This window comes from Gymnoscopelus microlampas (assembly GCF_963454915.1).
Source record: "Gymnoscopelus microlampas genome assembly, chromosome: 13".
In the NCBI taxonomy this organism is placed as follows: domain Eukaryota; kingdom Metazoa; phylum Chordata; class Actinopteri; order Myctophiformes; family Myctophidae; genus Gymnoscopelus; species Gymnoscopelus microlampas.
In genome coordinates, this window is record NC_139950.1 from 43,048,864 (window position 1) to 43,067,855 (window position 18,992).

An 18,992-nucleotide genomic window follows, 5' to 3' on the forward strand; every position below is an offset into this window, starting at 1 on the left:
CGAGTGTTTGCCCCACCCCGCAAACACTCGGTTGTAATTAGGAATTTTGGCTCTTGTCCAATAGGTTAAAACTAAGTTGACGAGGATGGTCTGGCATATGGAATAAATATCATATTATCTGTTCCACTCAGGCCCCCAGAGCCGCGGTAGAACATTGAAGCGGCCGTTGCCTGGTGGTCAATTTGAGAATGCAACACTTCCGCATTTAAAAAAATATTTTCGTTTGTGCGCCTGCTCAGAACTCTATGGACACACCTTTTCGACTCAATATTCAGTACTTCCGGCAGACAGACCCAATCAGAGTGTAGACCACTTTAAACTTCCGGCAGTCTTCCAGGTGCTTCAAACGCCACTGAGCAACTTTCATAGAAATGAATAGCTGGGGCCGGGCCAATCCACCCTCTAGTTATATTATACCTCTATGGTTCCACTGCACCATGCATGCACACCGATTTGGTGTCGTGGCTTGTGATCTCATCACCAGATGGTTTTGTTATTCTTGGCATCACGTAGTTTAATTTCATAATGTTTAGTAAGTGTGACCTGAACAGCACATACAGTGAGTGCATCAAAGTTTATTTGCTTCCTCTTTTCCTCTTTCACTCTGCAGTTCTGTAGGATACAGTTGTGTCAGTAGTACTATTAGGTAGCTGCTGTATTTTAAGGTGTGTGTGTATACGCTGTATTGGCGATATTAACCTATTCTTTACAAGTTAATCATGATACACCTTTATAATGTGAGCTGGCACAGGTGTGTACGTTAATGCATGTGCATCCAGTAAAGACCCAAGGTTATGAAGTGAACCACTGCACAGGGTGGCTGCAGTGACCAAGGACTTTAATGTGTTTGTAATGACCTGCTGCTGAGAATACAGAGCACATTTATAAAACATGGCAAGAGGGGACAGGAAGGTAGCGGAACAAAAAAAACACTTTGGGTCTGCTTTTGATTATTCTTTTATTTTTTGTAATCTTTCCCTCAAACTTAACTTAGCTGTGAAAATCACAAACAAAGAAAACACAAGCGGCCTAAGTGCAACCACAACAGAAAGATGAGGACAAGGCAATTTATTAAAGCCTAGTAAAGGTGACCTTTTGATGGATGCGGGCTGTCAGAGATGAATCGCTGCATATCGAGCTTTGTTGAATGTTCTTGCACCGTATTGTGAACACGCTGATAAAGCTCCGATTATTCTACAGACTCATCTCTGCTACATTTTACAATTTTTGTCAAAGAAGCAAACCGTAAAATGGCCCCTTTATCCTGCTGAGGCATTTTTGGGGGTGTTACTGTACGTTTAAAGATAAGTGTCCTCCCAGAACAGAGGTCAATGCATGGTACTCCTATGATCACAGATGTGTCCATCAATAGACAATATTTGTCCCAAAGGTGGAAATTGGAGGGTCAAGTCTGCAGTTCATAATGGCGTCCTGAGACACCTGCTGCCTCATCGACAACGAATTGTAGAATGGGTTTCAGGGAACAGTGGCGTGTGACGTGTCCAGACTTTTTGACTGTGCTTGGGATGCGCATGCATGCACGGACGGACGTGCACGCGTGTACATATGTGACGGAATGACATTAATTACCGTTTTTGTCTCCACTACTACCCATAGCCTATACTGTAGGTTCCATTTGTACACTCTCTGAGTTATGGGTGCCCGTGGCCTCGTGCATACCAAAACACACTTTTTGCTACTCCTGCAGATTTGCCCGAACGCAGTGTCCGATTTTTTTGTGAAACTTAACACGCACACTCCCAGTAGGCGCTATAACAGGTCACATTATAGCCCTGGGCAGGTAAACCCAGTCTGGCGGGGATCTGCGCTCGAGTTTATATTGAATTTGTCATTAAAAGAATAAATAATAAATCTTATTTGAACAGCTGGCAGTATAAATTTCACCAGCAGCACGCTCTCTATTCCGGTTCCCAGTAAATCCTTTTCCATCTATGAGGAATTCTCTCTCACATACTGCATACATAGGCCTATGTCAAAACCAAACATCCTACACTCTGAAGTGATTATCTGTGTATCCGTCTCACCTGGCTTTCAAGAAATACTGTAAACTTCATAAAGCCTTTCTTGGTTTTGTCGCTGTCAGATGGAAACCTTGTATGTCCAAATCCGTTACTTTTCTGTAACTGTAAAAAAAAGTACCTCTGTTCCAATGAATCCAATGTGTTTGATTAATTGATTGAATACTTTATTAGCGGTTTGCAAAAAAAGAAAAGAAAAAAAAAGAGGATTTTAAACCCAAGAAAGCCTTTGCCTTGTTTCCATTGGGGTCCTTTGTACTCAATTCATCGAAACATTTAATGACAGACAAATAAATATACAATACTATGCAAAACATCATATAAACAGTTAGAAAAATATGTATAGTAAACAATATTAATAGTAATTATTATTTAAGTCAGAAGCTCTTATTACGTGTATATTATTATACATTTCATTGGTTATTTACTAAAACCCACAGATAGACTGGGTTTTAGATAGACAGATAGAAAAAAAGAGCAAAAGTAGTAGATCTACAAGCTCACAAGGCGTCGCTGTGCTGCACGTTGTAAGCTTGTTGATCGTTTAGTTTAGCTAGTTTTGCTACTTTTATGCAACACTCTTTTATGACTATAGGTCATTCATTTAAGAAAAATAACATTAAAAGTTGAAATATGGTGATACAAGGTTTCTGCCCGACAGCAACGGTTTGGTAATCAGTGCTTATTATGGTTCACTGCTGTTTTATGATTATAGTTTTGTGACTCATGAAAGATTATTTATCATGACTCCTTGCTACAGTCAATACCATTTAGAATGCTCAAGCGTGGAAAGCAGCGATGGTTGGGACAAATACGCACATTAGTATGCAGCACCTACCTAATGCTAACAAAACACAGGACAGGGGAAGGTGTCTAAGTTAATACTACCCTGAGGGGAAGTGTCTATTTGCATTAAAGTAGGTCACCGGAGTGACGTTTATCTTGCTCTTTTCCCCTTACGTTCTTTTACCTCCAAATAAAGATATGGTAATCACACTCAAAGTGATTCATCATGTCACTGAGATGTTCCAGAAGTTACATTTCTCTACCTCTATTAGAATGAAAATCTGACATGAAATAAAATGTACACAGATTTGAAACGACCAAGTATAGGAACTGTAATATTTTGATGATAACTTACCTTGACTACAAAACTCCTCAGTTGAACCAAAACAAATTTGTTTGCGGAGGCCTATCTATAGGGTTTCAAAGTGTCTGGAAATTTCAGGACATTTTCCATGACTCGCCCTGCCCTCCTAATACGCGAGGGGGCCGTGTTTTTTCGATAGCGTTTTTCATTTATTGTCTCTGCCAGGCCGAAAGGCATGGCGAGAGAGTATGTTTTACCCCCTGTCCGTCCGTCCGTCTGTGTCCGTCCGTCCGTCCGTGCGTGTGTGTGTGTGTCCGTCTGTGTCTCCGGCACCGTCGGCTTGATCGCAGCGAAACTGTGCACACACACTCCCTGGATGCCAATTCAGAACCTCTGCCCCAAATGTTTCACATGGGCCTGTTATAGCGCCACCAGGAGGCCGATTTGTGCAAAACCCATTTTATACTACTCCTACAGATTTTATCCAAACGTCATGCAAATCGGTACACAGTATCTCTATAGTCATGTGATCAACACGGATCTGTCCGATTTCCCATATTCCATCCTGATTGGCTAAGGTTGGCTTCCAACGTTTGCAGGATTGGTCCGTTTTGAACAAAATGCCTCAAACTATGCACGCAGCTTGCGATTTCCCACTCACATTCCCTCTTGGCCCGAGGAATAAATGGCACCCTTTTCACATTGGCCTATTATAGCGCCACCAGGAGGCCACAATAACGTACCTGACCTGGCGGAGACCTGTGCTCCGAGGAGCACTTTTTCTAGTTTTTAATATTATTTTTGGAAAATGAAAAAAATGTAATACAATAAAAAAAAAAATCAAATAAATGAAGAAGTTATTGAAAAAACACGGCCCCCTCGCATAATAGGAGGGCAAGGTGAGTCACCAGAACCAAGGACGGGTGTTTTAGATGAATCTAACTATGTTAAAAATGGAGTTTGAAGTTATAATGGGTTTGTATAGGAAAATCAAATATCTAAATACTGAATCAAGCAACTTAAAAACGGTCTGAGGGCTCACAAAAGCCTGAGTAGACGATAAAATTACCCAAAGTTTTTTTGAAAGTGAAATATCCCTTTATCCCTTTGCTGTAAAAAAGCAATAGGTCATATGGCAAGTTTTGGTTTAAAGCATGCAATTTAACTGAAGAAGTTATTGAAAAAACACGGCCCCCTCGCATAATAGGAGGGCAGGGTGAGTCACCAGAACCAAGGACGGGTGTTTTAGATGAATCTAACTATGTTAAAAATGGAGTTTGAAGTTATAATGGGTTTGTATAGGAAAATCAAATATCTAAATACTGAATCAAGCAACTTAAAAACGGTCTGAGGGCTCACAAAAGCCTGAGTAGACGATAAAATTACCCAAAGTTTTTTTGAAAGTGAAATATCCCTTTATCCCTTTGCTGTAAAAAAGCAATAGGTCATATGGCAAGTTTTGGTTTAAAGCATGCAATTTAACTGAATTGCAACCATGCACTGCCGCAGCAGAGCACTCTTCCATCACGAATGGATAATTTGTTCGCATGCCATTACATAGGAATCCAGGACAATCCTCTGCATGCCCAGTGCATTTTCTCATCACATTTGCAGCCCACACTACTGCCAACACTACAACACTGCTGTGGCTCGCTTTGCCACCTTTGGCCTTGATGAAAGCAAGGTTCTTGGCATTCTGGTAAGGCACTCTAACCAAGCAAGAGCTTTGGGAATGAGACGGATTATGGCAGTCTTGCCAACATATCTCATCAGCCACCTGGTGGAAGGGACTTTGGGGATGTTATGCACTTTCTCCTGTTGCATCCATCATCATCCAGATCCCACCAACATAATAGATCAACAGATGCCTCCTAGTGCAACTGGTCCCTATTCGGGGACACTCGCGTCGAGGCACGCAACAGGCTGACCAATTTTCAGAGTTGAAAACTCTAGTTGCCAACTGGGCAACTAAAGAATGACACAAAGTCCTGCTCAACAGGCTTGGATTTTGAACTGGAGAAATCATACATTAACCCTTTAAGGCCGGGAAGGGAATGCATGTGTGTCATTTTAAGATTTATTTGGCTATTCAAAAATAGCAGATATACAAGCTCATAGCCTTTTAGAAAATAAATTTAGAACATTTTTGCAAATCTTGTATTTTCAACTCAAATCTTTGCTTCTGGGGGTCCCTGAAACAAAATATTCTTAGATGGGAGGGGGTCCACGGACAAATACATGTTATTTTGGGGGTCGTTGACATGAAAAAAGTTTGAAAATCATTGATAATATAGCAACAAAAGTAAAAAAAATCAATTTAAAAAAACTTTTTTTGTAAAATCCCCAGAAGCAAAGATTTGAGTTAAAAACTTTTGCTTTAAAAAAAAATACATATATATTCAAACTAAAGATTTGCACACATTTTCACGATTTTTCAAAGATAGCAGATCTACAAGCTCGTAGCGCGGCACCGAGTGCCGCGCTACGAGCTTGTAGATCTGCTATTTTTGAATAGCGCAAAGAAATCTTAAAATGACACACATGCGTTCCCTTCCCGGCCTTAAAGGGTTAATCTCGACATGGGGCTTTATCCATTTCCACAGGGTAACCTTTGAGTTTGGGCTGACCTCACTACAGAAAAAATGTAATTCTTTTCCCGTTCCTAAGCTTTCAAATGGCAACGTAAGACTCAGGGACATGCACAGGCCTACGTCAGTCTCTCTAAATGCCTCATATGATCTTGCTCCTCTTACTACAAAGATCACACTTATTTCTCTTCCATCACCAGGGTTGCATTGCTCATGGGACGGCCTTGCACAAAAAAACTTCAACAAAGCTTACAAAGGCTCCCGACTCACACCAGGTGGATTAACATAGGAATGAGCCTAGGTGCATGTCAATTGTCCATTGTGTGACCTGTAGTGTAGGTGTTGAGCGACGTGCGCGTCACATCATTAAAATACAGTGCAACCACGTTCCAATTCAGCATTGCAACACTGTCCATCACTAATTAATTTGAATTTCAAGCAAAACATTGAAAGGGATTAAATGGAGAGAAACCATGAATGTGAAATGGCCACAGTGTTTGTAAGGACAAAAGAAAGTAAACAGCTCTGTAGTCCCACGGTTGATAATTAGAATTATCTTTTATTTCTCATAAATAGTGTAATTACTCCTTGCACCTTTTCACTTAAAGGGACACTTCACCCCAAAAAAAACTTTGTTTCAATGGATTAGTCACCCCATGGAGACTTGAATTCATGGATATTTTTTTTGTCTCATTCCTAAGACAATAATTTGATGACCGGCAGTGGTTCCGGTAGGAGACACAACGACTCGTTGTCTCCTACCGGAACCGCTGCCTACCGGTCCGCTGGTCATCAAATTATTGTCTCATTAGGAATGAGACAAAAACTAAAAAATATCCATGAATTCAAGTCTCCATGGGGTGACTAATCCATTGAAACAAAGTTTTTTTTGGGTGAAGTGTCCCTTTAATGCATAGGAAACCGCAGAGACGGAGTGTGTGCCTTTTCCTGTCACACTGTATCTCTCTTTTATTTAATCCAGTGGTTCTCAAAGTGGGGTCCAGGGATACCAACTCTCAGAGTTGGGGGTTGTTGAAATTAAAAGTGGTTGAGAACCACTGGTTTAATATCAAAATAATTTGAGAGACAACCACCATCCACAACAGCCAAGGAAGAAATACGGCACTACTTATCTCTTGACAGTATGGCTCTCAATGTTGTTAGGCTGACATTTTCAATTAGATGTTTCTGTTTCTTAAAGGCTTAGAATCGGGGTGATAATAAATCAATAACAGAAGAGGAAAAGCAACATCAGACACCTACCTACAAAGGACATTATTATCCTGACATTGTCTTTAATTGAACTGTTTAATGGTTGAGCAGTGCTGTGATTTCACCAGGTCTCCAATCAGCAAGACATGGCTACTCAAATGTTGGAAGCTCTAAATATTTAGTTCAAATAATGAATAAAATACCATTCTTCTTTCTATAACCAGAAAGAACTTTATAGATTAACATTTTCTTTTTTAATGGAAGACAAAGATAAATGCACATACTTTTTTTAATCAAGAAATATGTGAAACTAATACTTAACATAATTAGTTTCAGGGGATGTTGCTGTTTATAAACCTTTCGTAGATGAGAAAAAAGGGAAAGTATGACATAGTTGCCAGCCCTTCGAGGTTTACCAGATTAGACTGCAGTACCTAGTCTAAGGGAAGGCCACCGTTTGGAATGCATGGCTGTTGGAGAAATGCTCATCCAATAGGCTCTATGCACAGCAGCCATATTGGGAATGAATTGGGCCCCTGCCTTACTTCCTTTACAGGTGTTACCAATAATACTAATTAAGGCTCCGTTCCATTTAGTGTGGCATTGTGGTTGTCTTATTTTCAAGGACCCCCATAACTCTCAGAGTTACACACCCACCATAAGGGGCCATTTGGGAACCAAAATGGAGTGTTTCTAGTGAGCCAACATGCACTATATCAGCACCCTGACCAGAATGGAACAGAGCCTTCATTAGTATCATTGGTAACACCTGTGAAGGAAGTAAGAAGAGGCCCAATTTCTTTCCAATATGGCTGCTGTGCATAGAGCCTATTGACACACTCGACACTGCACTCCCTTCGGTCCTCAGCAATACACCCTATGTATACATGTATACATATTGTGTACATACCATACATTGTGTAAATGTAAGAGGATTCTTGGAATTTATAGATGGAGGACAGCACATTTTCTGCCAATCACGCATAAATGCGATCTATTAAATAGCGCACTTGGCCGCCAAGATCGCATAAATGCGTTCTATTGAAAAATATGAAAAAAAATTGATTTTTTTTTTTTTTTTTCAATTTGACCCAAAGACCAAGGAGATATGATTTTTCGAAGGAAAAGACTCCCATCCACTTCCTTGTTAACGTAAAACTTAAAAATGATGTATCTCGGCTCCTGAGTACTTTTTAAATTTCAATGAAAAATCTCTGGCAGACAACAGCAAAAAATCTGAAATAACTCTGGCAGGTGAAGTGTTAAAGTCATCCAAAACTGTGTTTCACTAGCTGAGTCATGTACATTAATGAGCAGTGAACATCACCCTCTGTTAACCTCTCTGGTTAGGCAACTATCCAGCACCGGATATGAGCTTACAAATTGAGTTGGAATTGATTGTCTCCTTGGGTAGTTTTACATGTGCCCCTCCCTGGGGTTGATAGCTCAGGCACCGTCAACCAAACACACATGGTGCATGCAGCCAGCTGGAGAGAAATGTGAGCCATTGATTTATTCATTCACTTGAAAACATTTTGCTGTGATTAAATAAATCAACCGCTGGCCCAAGGATGACCTACATCATTTTAGTGCTCTTCAGATCTCTTATCTTTTCTCTCGCGGAAACCTGTATGTGCCAAATCTCCAAACACGGAATGCATAGCAAGTGAACTAGCTAAACAGCATCTATAGCATTAAAGTCTAGCAGCTGGGTCGTTCTAAGAGAACCTCTTAATGATTATGATATCGGGTGTCATAGCTGTCGCTTAACAGTCTATAAATCTTTATACATTGTCATTTACATCTTTATAAATGTCCTTCAACAAACTAAAGAGAAAAACCGAGCAAAAACTGAGATTGTCTTTGTGCTAAGAGAGAAAGGTTGAATGTTAATGTAAAACAAACACACACACACACACACACACACACACACACACACACACACACACACACACACACACACACACTTTAGTAGTGGCTGTAGCTGAGCAACCACATCCAAGGAGGAAATTGGAGGAGGTGCACCTGCTTTATATTTAGTTTGAATGTTAATACTCACGTTGACTCCCTGTCTTTGAAGACTAAAAACCAAGCCAGGAATCTTGTTGTAAATATGGATTCAGTTATACATTTTAATAGCCACATCAAGTCAATAACAAAATCAGTTATTTCTGTTCTCCTTGGAAAAGCTCTCAGAAGGCTACAGCTTCAGAATAATGCAGCTGCTAGTTCTAATAAGAACTAAGAAAGCTGAATACATAAATGCCAATACAACAGATGTCTGCACTGGAAATGGAATTTCAAAATACCACTGCTGCTCATCTTCAAAATCGCAACATGATTTCGGGCCAAAGCACACCTGTGACTTTGCTTTTTACATTATGAACCCTCATTGTCCGGGAACTTATAGTTCTCAGAGTTCAAACGAAACATGGTGAAGCAGCGTTTAGTTATCATGCCACACGCAGTTAAAACAAACTCTCAATGGATCTGAGGTTTACGCCAACAACGACTACTTTCATATCCAGGTTCAACACTTTAATGTAATCTATTGATTTTTATTCTCTCCACTGGGCCGGACGGCTGAAGGCCAGGGACTATGTTTTTTTCCGGTAGGCTACTGTTGTACCGATCAGCGTGAAACCGATCGGAAGTGCACGCACACTTCACTAGACCAAGGAGGAACCTCTGCCCCAAATGTTTCACAAATGCCCGTTACAGCACCACTAGGAGGGCGATTTAAAAAAAGAAAAGAAAATGTGTCGATTTGTCCAAACAAGTCCATTTGTCCACCTCACGCAAATCGTTACACATTATTTCTATTATTTCATTATTTCTAGTCAGGGCCGGATTAACCCTTTCGTGGTGCCCGGTGCTACGACCCGTTTCGGTGCCCCCCGGGACTGTTTTGTCATCGGGGTGGGGTGCGGCGCCGGTGAACATCGGCGCGTTTCATCGTTTTAGCGCTCCTTCAGCAGCCACTGCTCCTAAATTTCGGCGCTTTTCTGCAATAGTTCAGTCTTCTTTCACTTTCTCCCCCCGCCGTTTGGTGCCTCCCTGGTGCCCTGTGCTTCAGCACCTAATCCTGCACTGTCTATTAGTCATGTGGTCAAGACGTACAGTGTCATGTTTCATATTCCACTCTGATTATCTACGATTGGCTACAGTGCAAAATGCCATAAATCATGAATCCAGCGTCCTAGTGCCGTGAAACTTTGCTCGCACATTCTCGCTAGACCAAGGAAGACATTACACCCTACATTTTCCAAATCGGCCTCATGGTGGTGCTGTAACGATTCACGCTTTGGCCTATAACTCTTGAACCGTACGAAGGTCAACGCCTGTCTTGTCCTTCATTTGTTTTTTTACAGTTAACAAGGAAGTGTTTTCAAAGTATGGGATTTGATACTATAAGGAAGGCATCGGTGCAGGTGCAAAGAATAAAATGAACATAGACTGATTAATACTACTCAACAGCAGAGACTTATATACGACACTGCAGCTTGCATACACACCAATGTATTTCAATAACATTACCAAAATGAATTGGTTTGTACACAAGCTGCCGTGTCGCATTAGTCACTCCATTCCAAAGTACTGGATCTGAAATAGCAAATATTTGCCTCATGCTGGTCAGAACGGGCCATCAGTTCTCAAAGACAGAAGTATACAGTACATCATTCCACCGATTGAGCAAGCCAAGGAGTGAGAGATTAGAGAGTTTTGCCATTTTAGCATCAGTGGTAGCGACTGTCGTCTGCCTGGCCAAAATATACAGACTGCAGCTGTGACTGGTTGACGACAGCAGGAGTCAATCTGCTTTTGGCACGCCAAGGAAGGAGAGCTAAGCTAGTGTTGCCATTTGTATGCTCAAGCATTAGTGATAGCAACAGATGCCTGATGTGCCAAAAATTCTATTTGAGACTTAGGGATAATTTATACTCCCTCGCACGGCCAAGCCACTCGACGAAGATCATTTTTTTTTGTGGAGCAACAGAGTATAAATTCGCCCTGGCAGAGATAGCAGTTGGGGGGAAGTTCAGTTTTCGTTGCTGCATTGCAAAAACATTTCTTGAAGGATGAGCGCAGCACCTGCATCCATCATCACTCACTTGCTTCACCATGGTGAAGAGGTAATAGGCAAGGCAAGTTTATTTGTATAGCGCATTTCAACAAGGTAATTCAAAGCACTTTACACAAAGAAGCACATTATAAAAGGGCATTTGAATACAATTAAAAATATGATTTTAAAATAAGCAAAAAAGTGAATAAAACAAAATTACAGTTTTTTTTTTTTTTAACAGTAAACTAAGCAGCAAACGGAAAGGTCTTCAGCTTTGACTCAAAACAATGAGAGTTGTAGCAGACCTGCTGTTTTCGTGGAGATATTTGGTGCATGAAACCTGTATGCTGCTTCTCCACATTTAGTTCTGACTGTGTTCAGAAAGCAGACCTTCCCAGGTGACCTGAGTGGTCTGGATGGTTCATAATGTAGCACAAGAACAGAAATGTACTTGGGCCATAAACCATTCAGTGCTTTATAAACCAACAGCAGCATTTTGAAATGCATTCCTTGACAGACCGGGAGCCAATGTCGTGATCTGAGATCTGCAGTGATTTGATCCACTTTCATGGTAATAGCAGACTAAGCCAGAGGTTTTCATGGCCCCTCTATTCTAAAGCCCTATTCCCATTGCAAAACATTCACATATAGACCTATTCCCACTCCCATATTAAAACGTTCACATACAGTTCATACCTATTCCCACTCCCATATTAAAACATTCACATACAGTACAATACATACCTATTCCCCTTCCCTTTCCGAAACATTCACATACCTATTCCCAGGCCCATTCCAAAACATTCACATACAGAGAGAGCAAGGGAAATACTGCATTATCATATTATCTCCATTGAAGGTCAGGCCACGGGGCAGAGCATTTGGGCTATTAATTCTCACATGTGTCACACAAAGCTGCAGGATGTGCATGCACAGAATTATAACCCTTGGCTGCAGTCTCTAAAATATCCATCACAACATTCGTAAACGACGTTCTGAAGTCGTGGGGTGCCTGGTGGCTCAGCCAGCTACCACACGGACCACAAGCTCCTTATATGAGCTGCAAGGACCCGAGTTTGAATCTGACTCTCGTTATGCGCTCTAACCATTCGGCTATCTGGTCACCATCATCACCAAATCTCTTCGTCGGAAATAGAAGATGTACAAGTTCACGAAGCATCACGTTGCGATGTGTTGTGAGCTTGTAGATTTGCTATTTTCGTCAAATGTTCGCCCCAGAATTGGCACGCGAGGAAGTGGTAAAAGAAAAGCTTTTGAAGGCATGCAGTCAAGTTTCATGTGTTCTCCGAAGCCTATACTGTATACCTGTAAATGGATCGTTGCTCCTGCCGCCTTGAAATTGTCATCTTTGATTCAGAGAAAACCCTCTATGTTAAAGTGACCTGAGTTACAACTGTACTTGGACCGCTTCTTTCTGTGTACACCAAATATCTTCGCCAAAAATAGCTGATCTTGTAGATCTGCTATTTTTGGCAAATGTTCCCCCCAGAAATAATAGGCATGCTTGGGCTCAAGTGGTTGAAGGTGCGTGTGTGGGGAATATCTCTCTCTGGGGGGATGTATATTTATATATATAAATTGTGTGTATGTAGTATTAAACCACTTCCACACGACCCTACTTGGAGCTTAGAATGACAGGGATCCTTCTACATACACACACAACAGATGTAGTGGTGGTTGTATACAGCTGCCAGGGGAATAAGCCTGTCATCTAAACTAGTCGCAATCCAGCATGACATTTTCTTCTAAAAGATTGGCCCCCGAGTCAACATGTCATGTTTGTTTACACATGAATAATCCATCAGTCCTTATATGTGTTTATACTATGTCAGTGGGAGCTGCTCCAGCTGTTGCAGCATGAGTACTGTCTGTGTGTGCAGATTAACGCAAGAGCAATTTACTGCACATCCAGTCTTCCACTCGTACACTAAGCAGTGGCGGAAAGTAACCACTGGAAGTACAATGATATGTACTACTATAATATAATATACTATAAGTACAGTTTTGAGGTACTTTAATTGATTATCTAACGGTTATATATAAAATATAAAATGCCAGATGTTTACCCGGTCTTAATGGGTTAAATTTTAACCACTTTAACCATTATTTTATACTTTGGCTATTTAAAAATAGCAGACTTACACGCTTAGCTATGAGCTTGCTATTTTCAAAAAATCATGCAAATTTGTGCAAATCTTTGACTATATACTCTATATATTTTTAAAGCGAACATTTGTAACTCAAATCTTTGCTTCTGGGGGGTCCCTGAAACGAAATATTTTGAGATGTGGGGTCCACGTTATTGATGTGAGATCAGAAGATATTCCTGCCTATGCAGAGAGAGTAGGTGGAGACTATAGGTAGATGACGAATAACTAAATCAGGGGTCTTCAACAGGGGGTCCGGGACCCCTAGGGGGTCCTCATAGTTACTACAGTGGGTCCGCCAAATCTTTGTGTGATATGATTTTCATTTTTTACCTTAACCACTTGAACCCTAACATCCATTTTCCTGAGGAGAACTTTAGCCAAAAATAGCAGATCTACAGCTGCGAGGCGTTGTGAACTTGTAGATCGGCTATTTTTGGCAAAGGTGTAGGTGTAGAGGGAAAAAAGAGCAGACAAAAAAAGTAAACAAAAAAAATAAAGTTAAATCTGAAACAAAATTGTATACAATATAGAGGGGGTCCCTGCTTCATCTCTCTCTCAGCTAGGGGGTCCTTGGCCTGAAAATGTTGAAGTCCCCTGCTGTAGGTAGATGACGAATAACTAAATGATTGCGTGTCTCTGTACAGTACATCATGTGTGTACAGTAAGAGGTAATGTCACCTGTTGTGTGGTACAGTAGCTATCCAGGCCAGAACGGTAATACTTTGCTGAATTGCTGCTGCTGTGTTGCTACTGTACCAAGATTTGGGGTCATCGAAGTTGAAAGTCTATCAGGTTTAATTGATGGAGAACCTCCAGAATCAATGAGGCCAGGAAAGCAGGACAGCCCCTCTCTTTGGCAGAGCATGGGGGCCATCAGTAGGGTGTGTGTGTGTGTGTGTGTGTGTGTGTGTGTGTAAGTCTGTGCGCGATGCTCCTGCAGGGACCCAGGGTTTGCAGTGTAATGGTGTGTGCCTACCCGAGTGCCACGCTGCATAAACTTAGGACCTCCCTGTCAGATCCAGACTCTAGTGCCCCAGGGCAATGACATGGGGGGGGTAGGGGGGTGGGAGGTGGGGTGATCGGTATGCAGGGAACAAACTGAACATCTCAAATGGTTCTCTTGTGTCCCATGGGGGTGGCAATTAGAGAGGTGGCCGGGCAACATTTCCGTGGTAGATACAGTACAGATACAGTACAGTGCAAAGTATGCAATCATTGTTTTTGTTACTAATGCTTTGTTTGCAGTGTGCGCACGCTGTTGTGTGTATAACCCATTTAGACCGGGAACTGTGTCATTTTTAGATTTGAGCTGAAAAAGCATTATTTTACACTTTGGGCTATTCAAAAATAGCAGATATACAAGCTCATAGCGCGGCACCAAGTGCCGCGCTATGAGCTTGTAGATCTGCTATTTTTGAAAAATCGTGAAAATGTGTGCAAATCTTTGAAATATATATATTTTTAAAGCGAACATTTTTAACTCAAATCCTTGCTTCTGGGGGTCCCTGGAACAAAATATTTTGATGGGGGTCCGCGGCCAAATGCATATCATTTTGGGGGTCCTTGACATGAAAAAGATTGAGCACCACTGATATAGAAACATGCGTTTTTCAGAATGCTGTTGAGATTTAGGAGACATGTAGAATCGGCTTCAGTTCTCAATGGGATAAGGTACAACATATAGCGGGATGGTGGCAAAATCATATATATAATAATAATACTGTAGGTACACATACCGTAGTTCAGGATTTCCTACACTGGCATTTCAAAGACGTATAAAGGAATAACAAAAAAAAAGGAATGGGGAGTAGGTGCCATTTTGACAGTTGGTAAATTGAGAGAATTGCAGAAAGACCAGACAGGATGGCTGGCACAGTATTCCGCCATGGCTAGAGGGCCAGCATGCAGAACTGGCAGTGTCCACGGTGCCTCTCATTGCAGCATCAGCAGAGTCAATGGACTGAGCCCACTTCCAACATGGAGCATCTGGACAGCCAGTCACACTACATCAGAATGATCAATGGCCAGGCTCAAGGAACCACAAAACTGACCTGTATCAAGGAAGATTATCAATCAAGCAATGGAGTTAAATATTTATCTCTCTGTCTGACAACCCTTGGACCAGAAATAGTTGAAGACATTGTTAGAAATCACTCCCTCACTCTGCTTTGGTCGAAATGCTATCCTTCAAAAACCCACACCGTTGAATGAACTTGATTTGTAACGGGGCTGTTTATCATGTTGTCAGGGACTAGACACTGACTGGACAGAGATTCAAGAATCCCAGACGTCACCTATAACCCTAGCTCACCTGAATAAGCAGTACTTTTTGAAAGCTAGGTTTTTGATGATACTCTTGTGATAAAGTAGTTTAGTTTTTTGACTGAAGCTCAGAATTCCACATGGAGGTTGGCAAAAAAGATAATTTCCCTTCATAAAAATGATATGATGATATGACCATGATGAATATCACATAAGGGAATGGTGTATATAAAAAAAAGGTTTAAAGCTTCATTCCGCAAGTTACCCGGGATTTGAACCCCGGTGTAAAGCAAGAGACCACCAAACCTATACTGCTCTTCCAAGAGGGAATCCCTGCTTGGCAGTGGTGCAACGTGGTAATAGCGGGCCCCGGTGCAAGCGATTTAGGACGGGTCCCCCACCCCCCAATCCCTGTAAACGCTAATCTGCATGCAGGACGTTAACTTCCACACACAACGCCACGCTGGCAAGCCGTTTAGGCTCATAAATGTGAGCTGAGCACTGGCACACAGTCATCATGATTAGTCTGTAGTGGACATCTGATCAAAATAACGTCCATACTTTTTTTTAATGCATTAATGACAAGCAGGTGCGTAAATGCACCTGCTAGCCTAACCCAAAGCATTACATTTTGGATTGAAAACTATTTGAACATAAAGGAGTAATATGCAAATATAAAATCCTTCATCTTGCACAAATACATTATTTAGCTACATTACAGTTTGCGCATTGTGTGCGCGTGCTGCATGCCAGCGGTTTCTCAATAATGCATCATCAGTTTATGAGAACACATTTTCTTCAGAATAACAAACAAATGGCACTACTACTTATGAATAATCCTTTATAACGTTGCTCAGCTGACCTGTTCAGGCAATACATCTAAATAGAGGCTACTCACAGGTTGTACTGTAATCTCTGGTGGGTGCTGTGCGTGCGTGCGTCTGTAGTTGGGACAGCTTCGAGAAAGTTGATTTAAGTATTTGTGGAGATCCTGTACAGTCTCCTCTTAGAGCTTTTCAGTTCAAGTGATAACGTTAATGTACATGTGTCCATTGTCCACCTTTATGATTAACGTCTTGCTTGTGTATCGCCCTCTCGTTTGAAAGTGTCTGTGGCATATTTTATCTCGTATTGATACAACTTGTTTTGACTGTTCTCTGCCATCTCGACAATTTCGCAGCAACAACACATCTCTTCTGGTCGACCGTTCACAATAAAGTGAACGGTCCCATTTAACATCCAATGCACCACATTTTACACAGGTTATTATTAACAGGAAATAGGTGTAACTTAACAGCGTGTGTATTAGTGGGAGATAGAGAGAGAGCGAGCGAGCGAGCGAGCAAGAGAGACAAAGGGTGAGCGAGAGAGAGAGCGAAAGCTTGTTCAACACCACGGGCAGGAGCTGGCCCCGGTGTGACATCTCCTCCTGCACCGCCTATAGTTAAGTCAGTGCCGCTTTGCCAGGAGAGATATTGCACTTATTGTATGAGCTTGAGGCAGTAGTACTTGTCAGCCAGTAGGTGTCCTACCCGACACCAGGGTCAGAATTTCTCAATAGACCACTACTTACGTTCAGATTGTTGAAATGTCTTATTCATTAAAATAAGTTCCGGATTGCAGCTGTATACTGTATGAATCTGGATGGCACTGTAGCCATATCGTGCAATGGATATGATGGAGCAATGCAATATCAAAAAAGATCACTGATTGCTGCCGTCAGGTCCTTGAACAGATGCAATAGAAATCACATTCTTTTCCAGCCAAAGGGAATCCAGGAAATGTGGCTGAAATAGGCTGAAACGCTGACTTGTAATCAGGAATAAATGAGCTATTTGCGTCCCCCCTTCCCTTGAACCCTGCGTGCCTGATCAACAACCACGAAGCAACAATCAATCACACATCCACTGAATCAGAGTAGATAATAGAACGAGCCTGGGAGCAGCGATGAAACTTTCGTAACTTTAATTGTCCTTGACGTGGAATGTTCTCATGTTTTGCTTTCCTTCACTTTTAACACAAGAAGAGTTACAGCACAGTCAACATGGCATCAGCTATTTTAAGAAAACACACACAAAAGAATATATCATTTATATATATATTTTTTACGTGACAGCGATTACATTTCCATAAAAGTGAAATGCCTGATACCTTCTACAAGCCTCTTTGTCTGGACTGGACATCCAAATATACCCAACCTCTGCATTGCCCGAGGTGTTCCTGAGGTTGATCTTAATGTGTAAAGAAGGGGCGATGTGGAGAGCATGTAGGATGAGAGCCTCCTGAGCCGCACTAGCCACATAAATTAGGCAGCAGCACAGAGTTATCCCCCGGGACCGCTGTCAGTTGGCATCTTAACACTCTGGAGCCTAATGAGAAACAATGCAGCCTCATGCACCTTACGCAACACCCACCACAGTAAACACCACTCGCAGGGAAAAATCCTCTCCGTTCATTTAACTCTCAGAGTGTACAAATGGAAATCGATTCATTCTCTGTTAAACCATTCAATCCGGGGACGCACCTGTGTCATTTTTAGATTTCTTTGGGCTATTCAAAAATAGCAGATATACAAGCTCATAGCACGGCACCGAGTGCCGCGCTATGAGCTTGTATATCTGCTATTTTAGAAAGATTTAGAAAATGTGTGCAAATCTTTGAATTATATGTATTTTTAAAGCGAACATTTGTGACTCAAATCTTTGCTTCTGGGGGTCCCTGGAACAAAATATTTTACACATTTTTGCTTTAAAAAATATATGTATTCAAAGATTTGCACACATTTCACGATTTTTCTAAAAATAGCAGATCTACAAGCCGAGTGCCGCACTATGAGCTTGTATATCTGTTATTTTTGAATAGCCCAAAGAAATCAAAAAATGACAGATGCATTCCCGGATTGAATGGGTTAATTTAACTCTGAGAGAGTGTATGTAACCGAATGGACCCTTAGTACACTCTCAGAGTTAGACGTGACTCTGGGGAATGAAGAACGAATGGATAAAGGAAAACTCAGGACTTTACTGTATAGTAGAAGGAGATCTAAAACATAATATTAAAAAACGCACAGTAAAGTGGTTACTATGCCATAATCTATTGCTGTATATAAATGCAGTTATCAATATGTCTTTTAAAAAAAAAGGTTTTCATTGTTATTGCATCAGACGTCTAGAGGCTGCTATAGACCGCTACTCTACTGTAGTTTATTATAAGTAATGCAAGATGAAAAGGAATAGAGGAAGAGTTGTTTTCGCAAATCACTTTTCTTTTCCTAGGACTTTTTTCTGTTCTGGCCCCACAGTGGTGGAATGAACTTCCCACTGATGTCAGGACAGCAGAGTCACTGCCCATCTTTCGCCGCAGGCTGAAAACCCACCTCTTCAGGAAACACTACCCTTCCTCTTTGTCTGGCCTACTTGTTGTTAACTAGTTGTACGAACGCTTGTTTTATTGTTGTACTGTTTTATTGGATCTTGTTTAGTCGATACACTTTTTGTATTAGCTCGTGCTCATTTGATTTTGCTATTTTGTCTCATCTGTTTAAGAAAGTAGGTAGCTGATATATAG

At 41.3% G+C, this 18,992-nt stretch overlaps 1 protein-coding gene across 1 annotated transcript in view; it reads left to right on the forward strand.

Annotated features, from left to right (window-relative positions):
* LOC311058672 (ubiquitin carboxyl-terminal hydrolase 2-like) overlaps positions 1–18,992 on the forward strand; it is a gene marked incomplete at both ends in the record, with an annotated part of 51,497 nt that overhangs the window by 16,367 nt on the left and 16,138 nt on the right. The window contains one exon of the mRNA XM_084076135.1: positions 4,744–4,828. Coding sequence (XP_083932261.1) covers positions 4,744–4,828 — 85 coding nt within the window. The remainder of the gene's footprint in view (positions 1–4,743; positions 4,829–18,992) is intronic.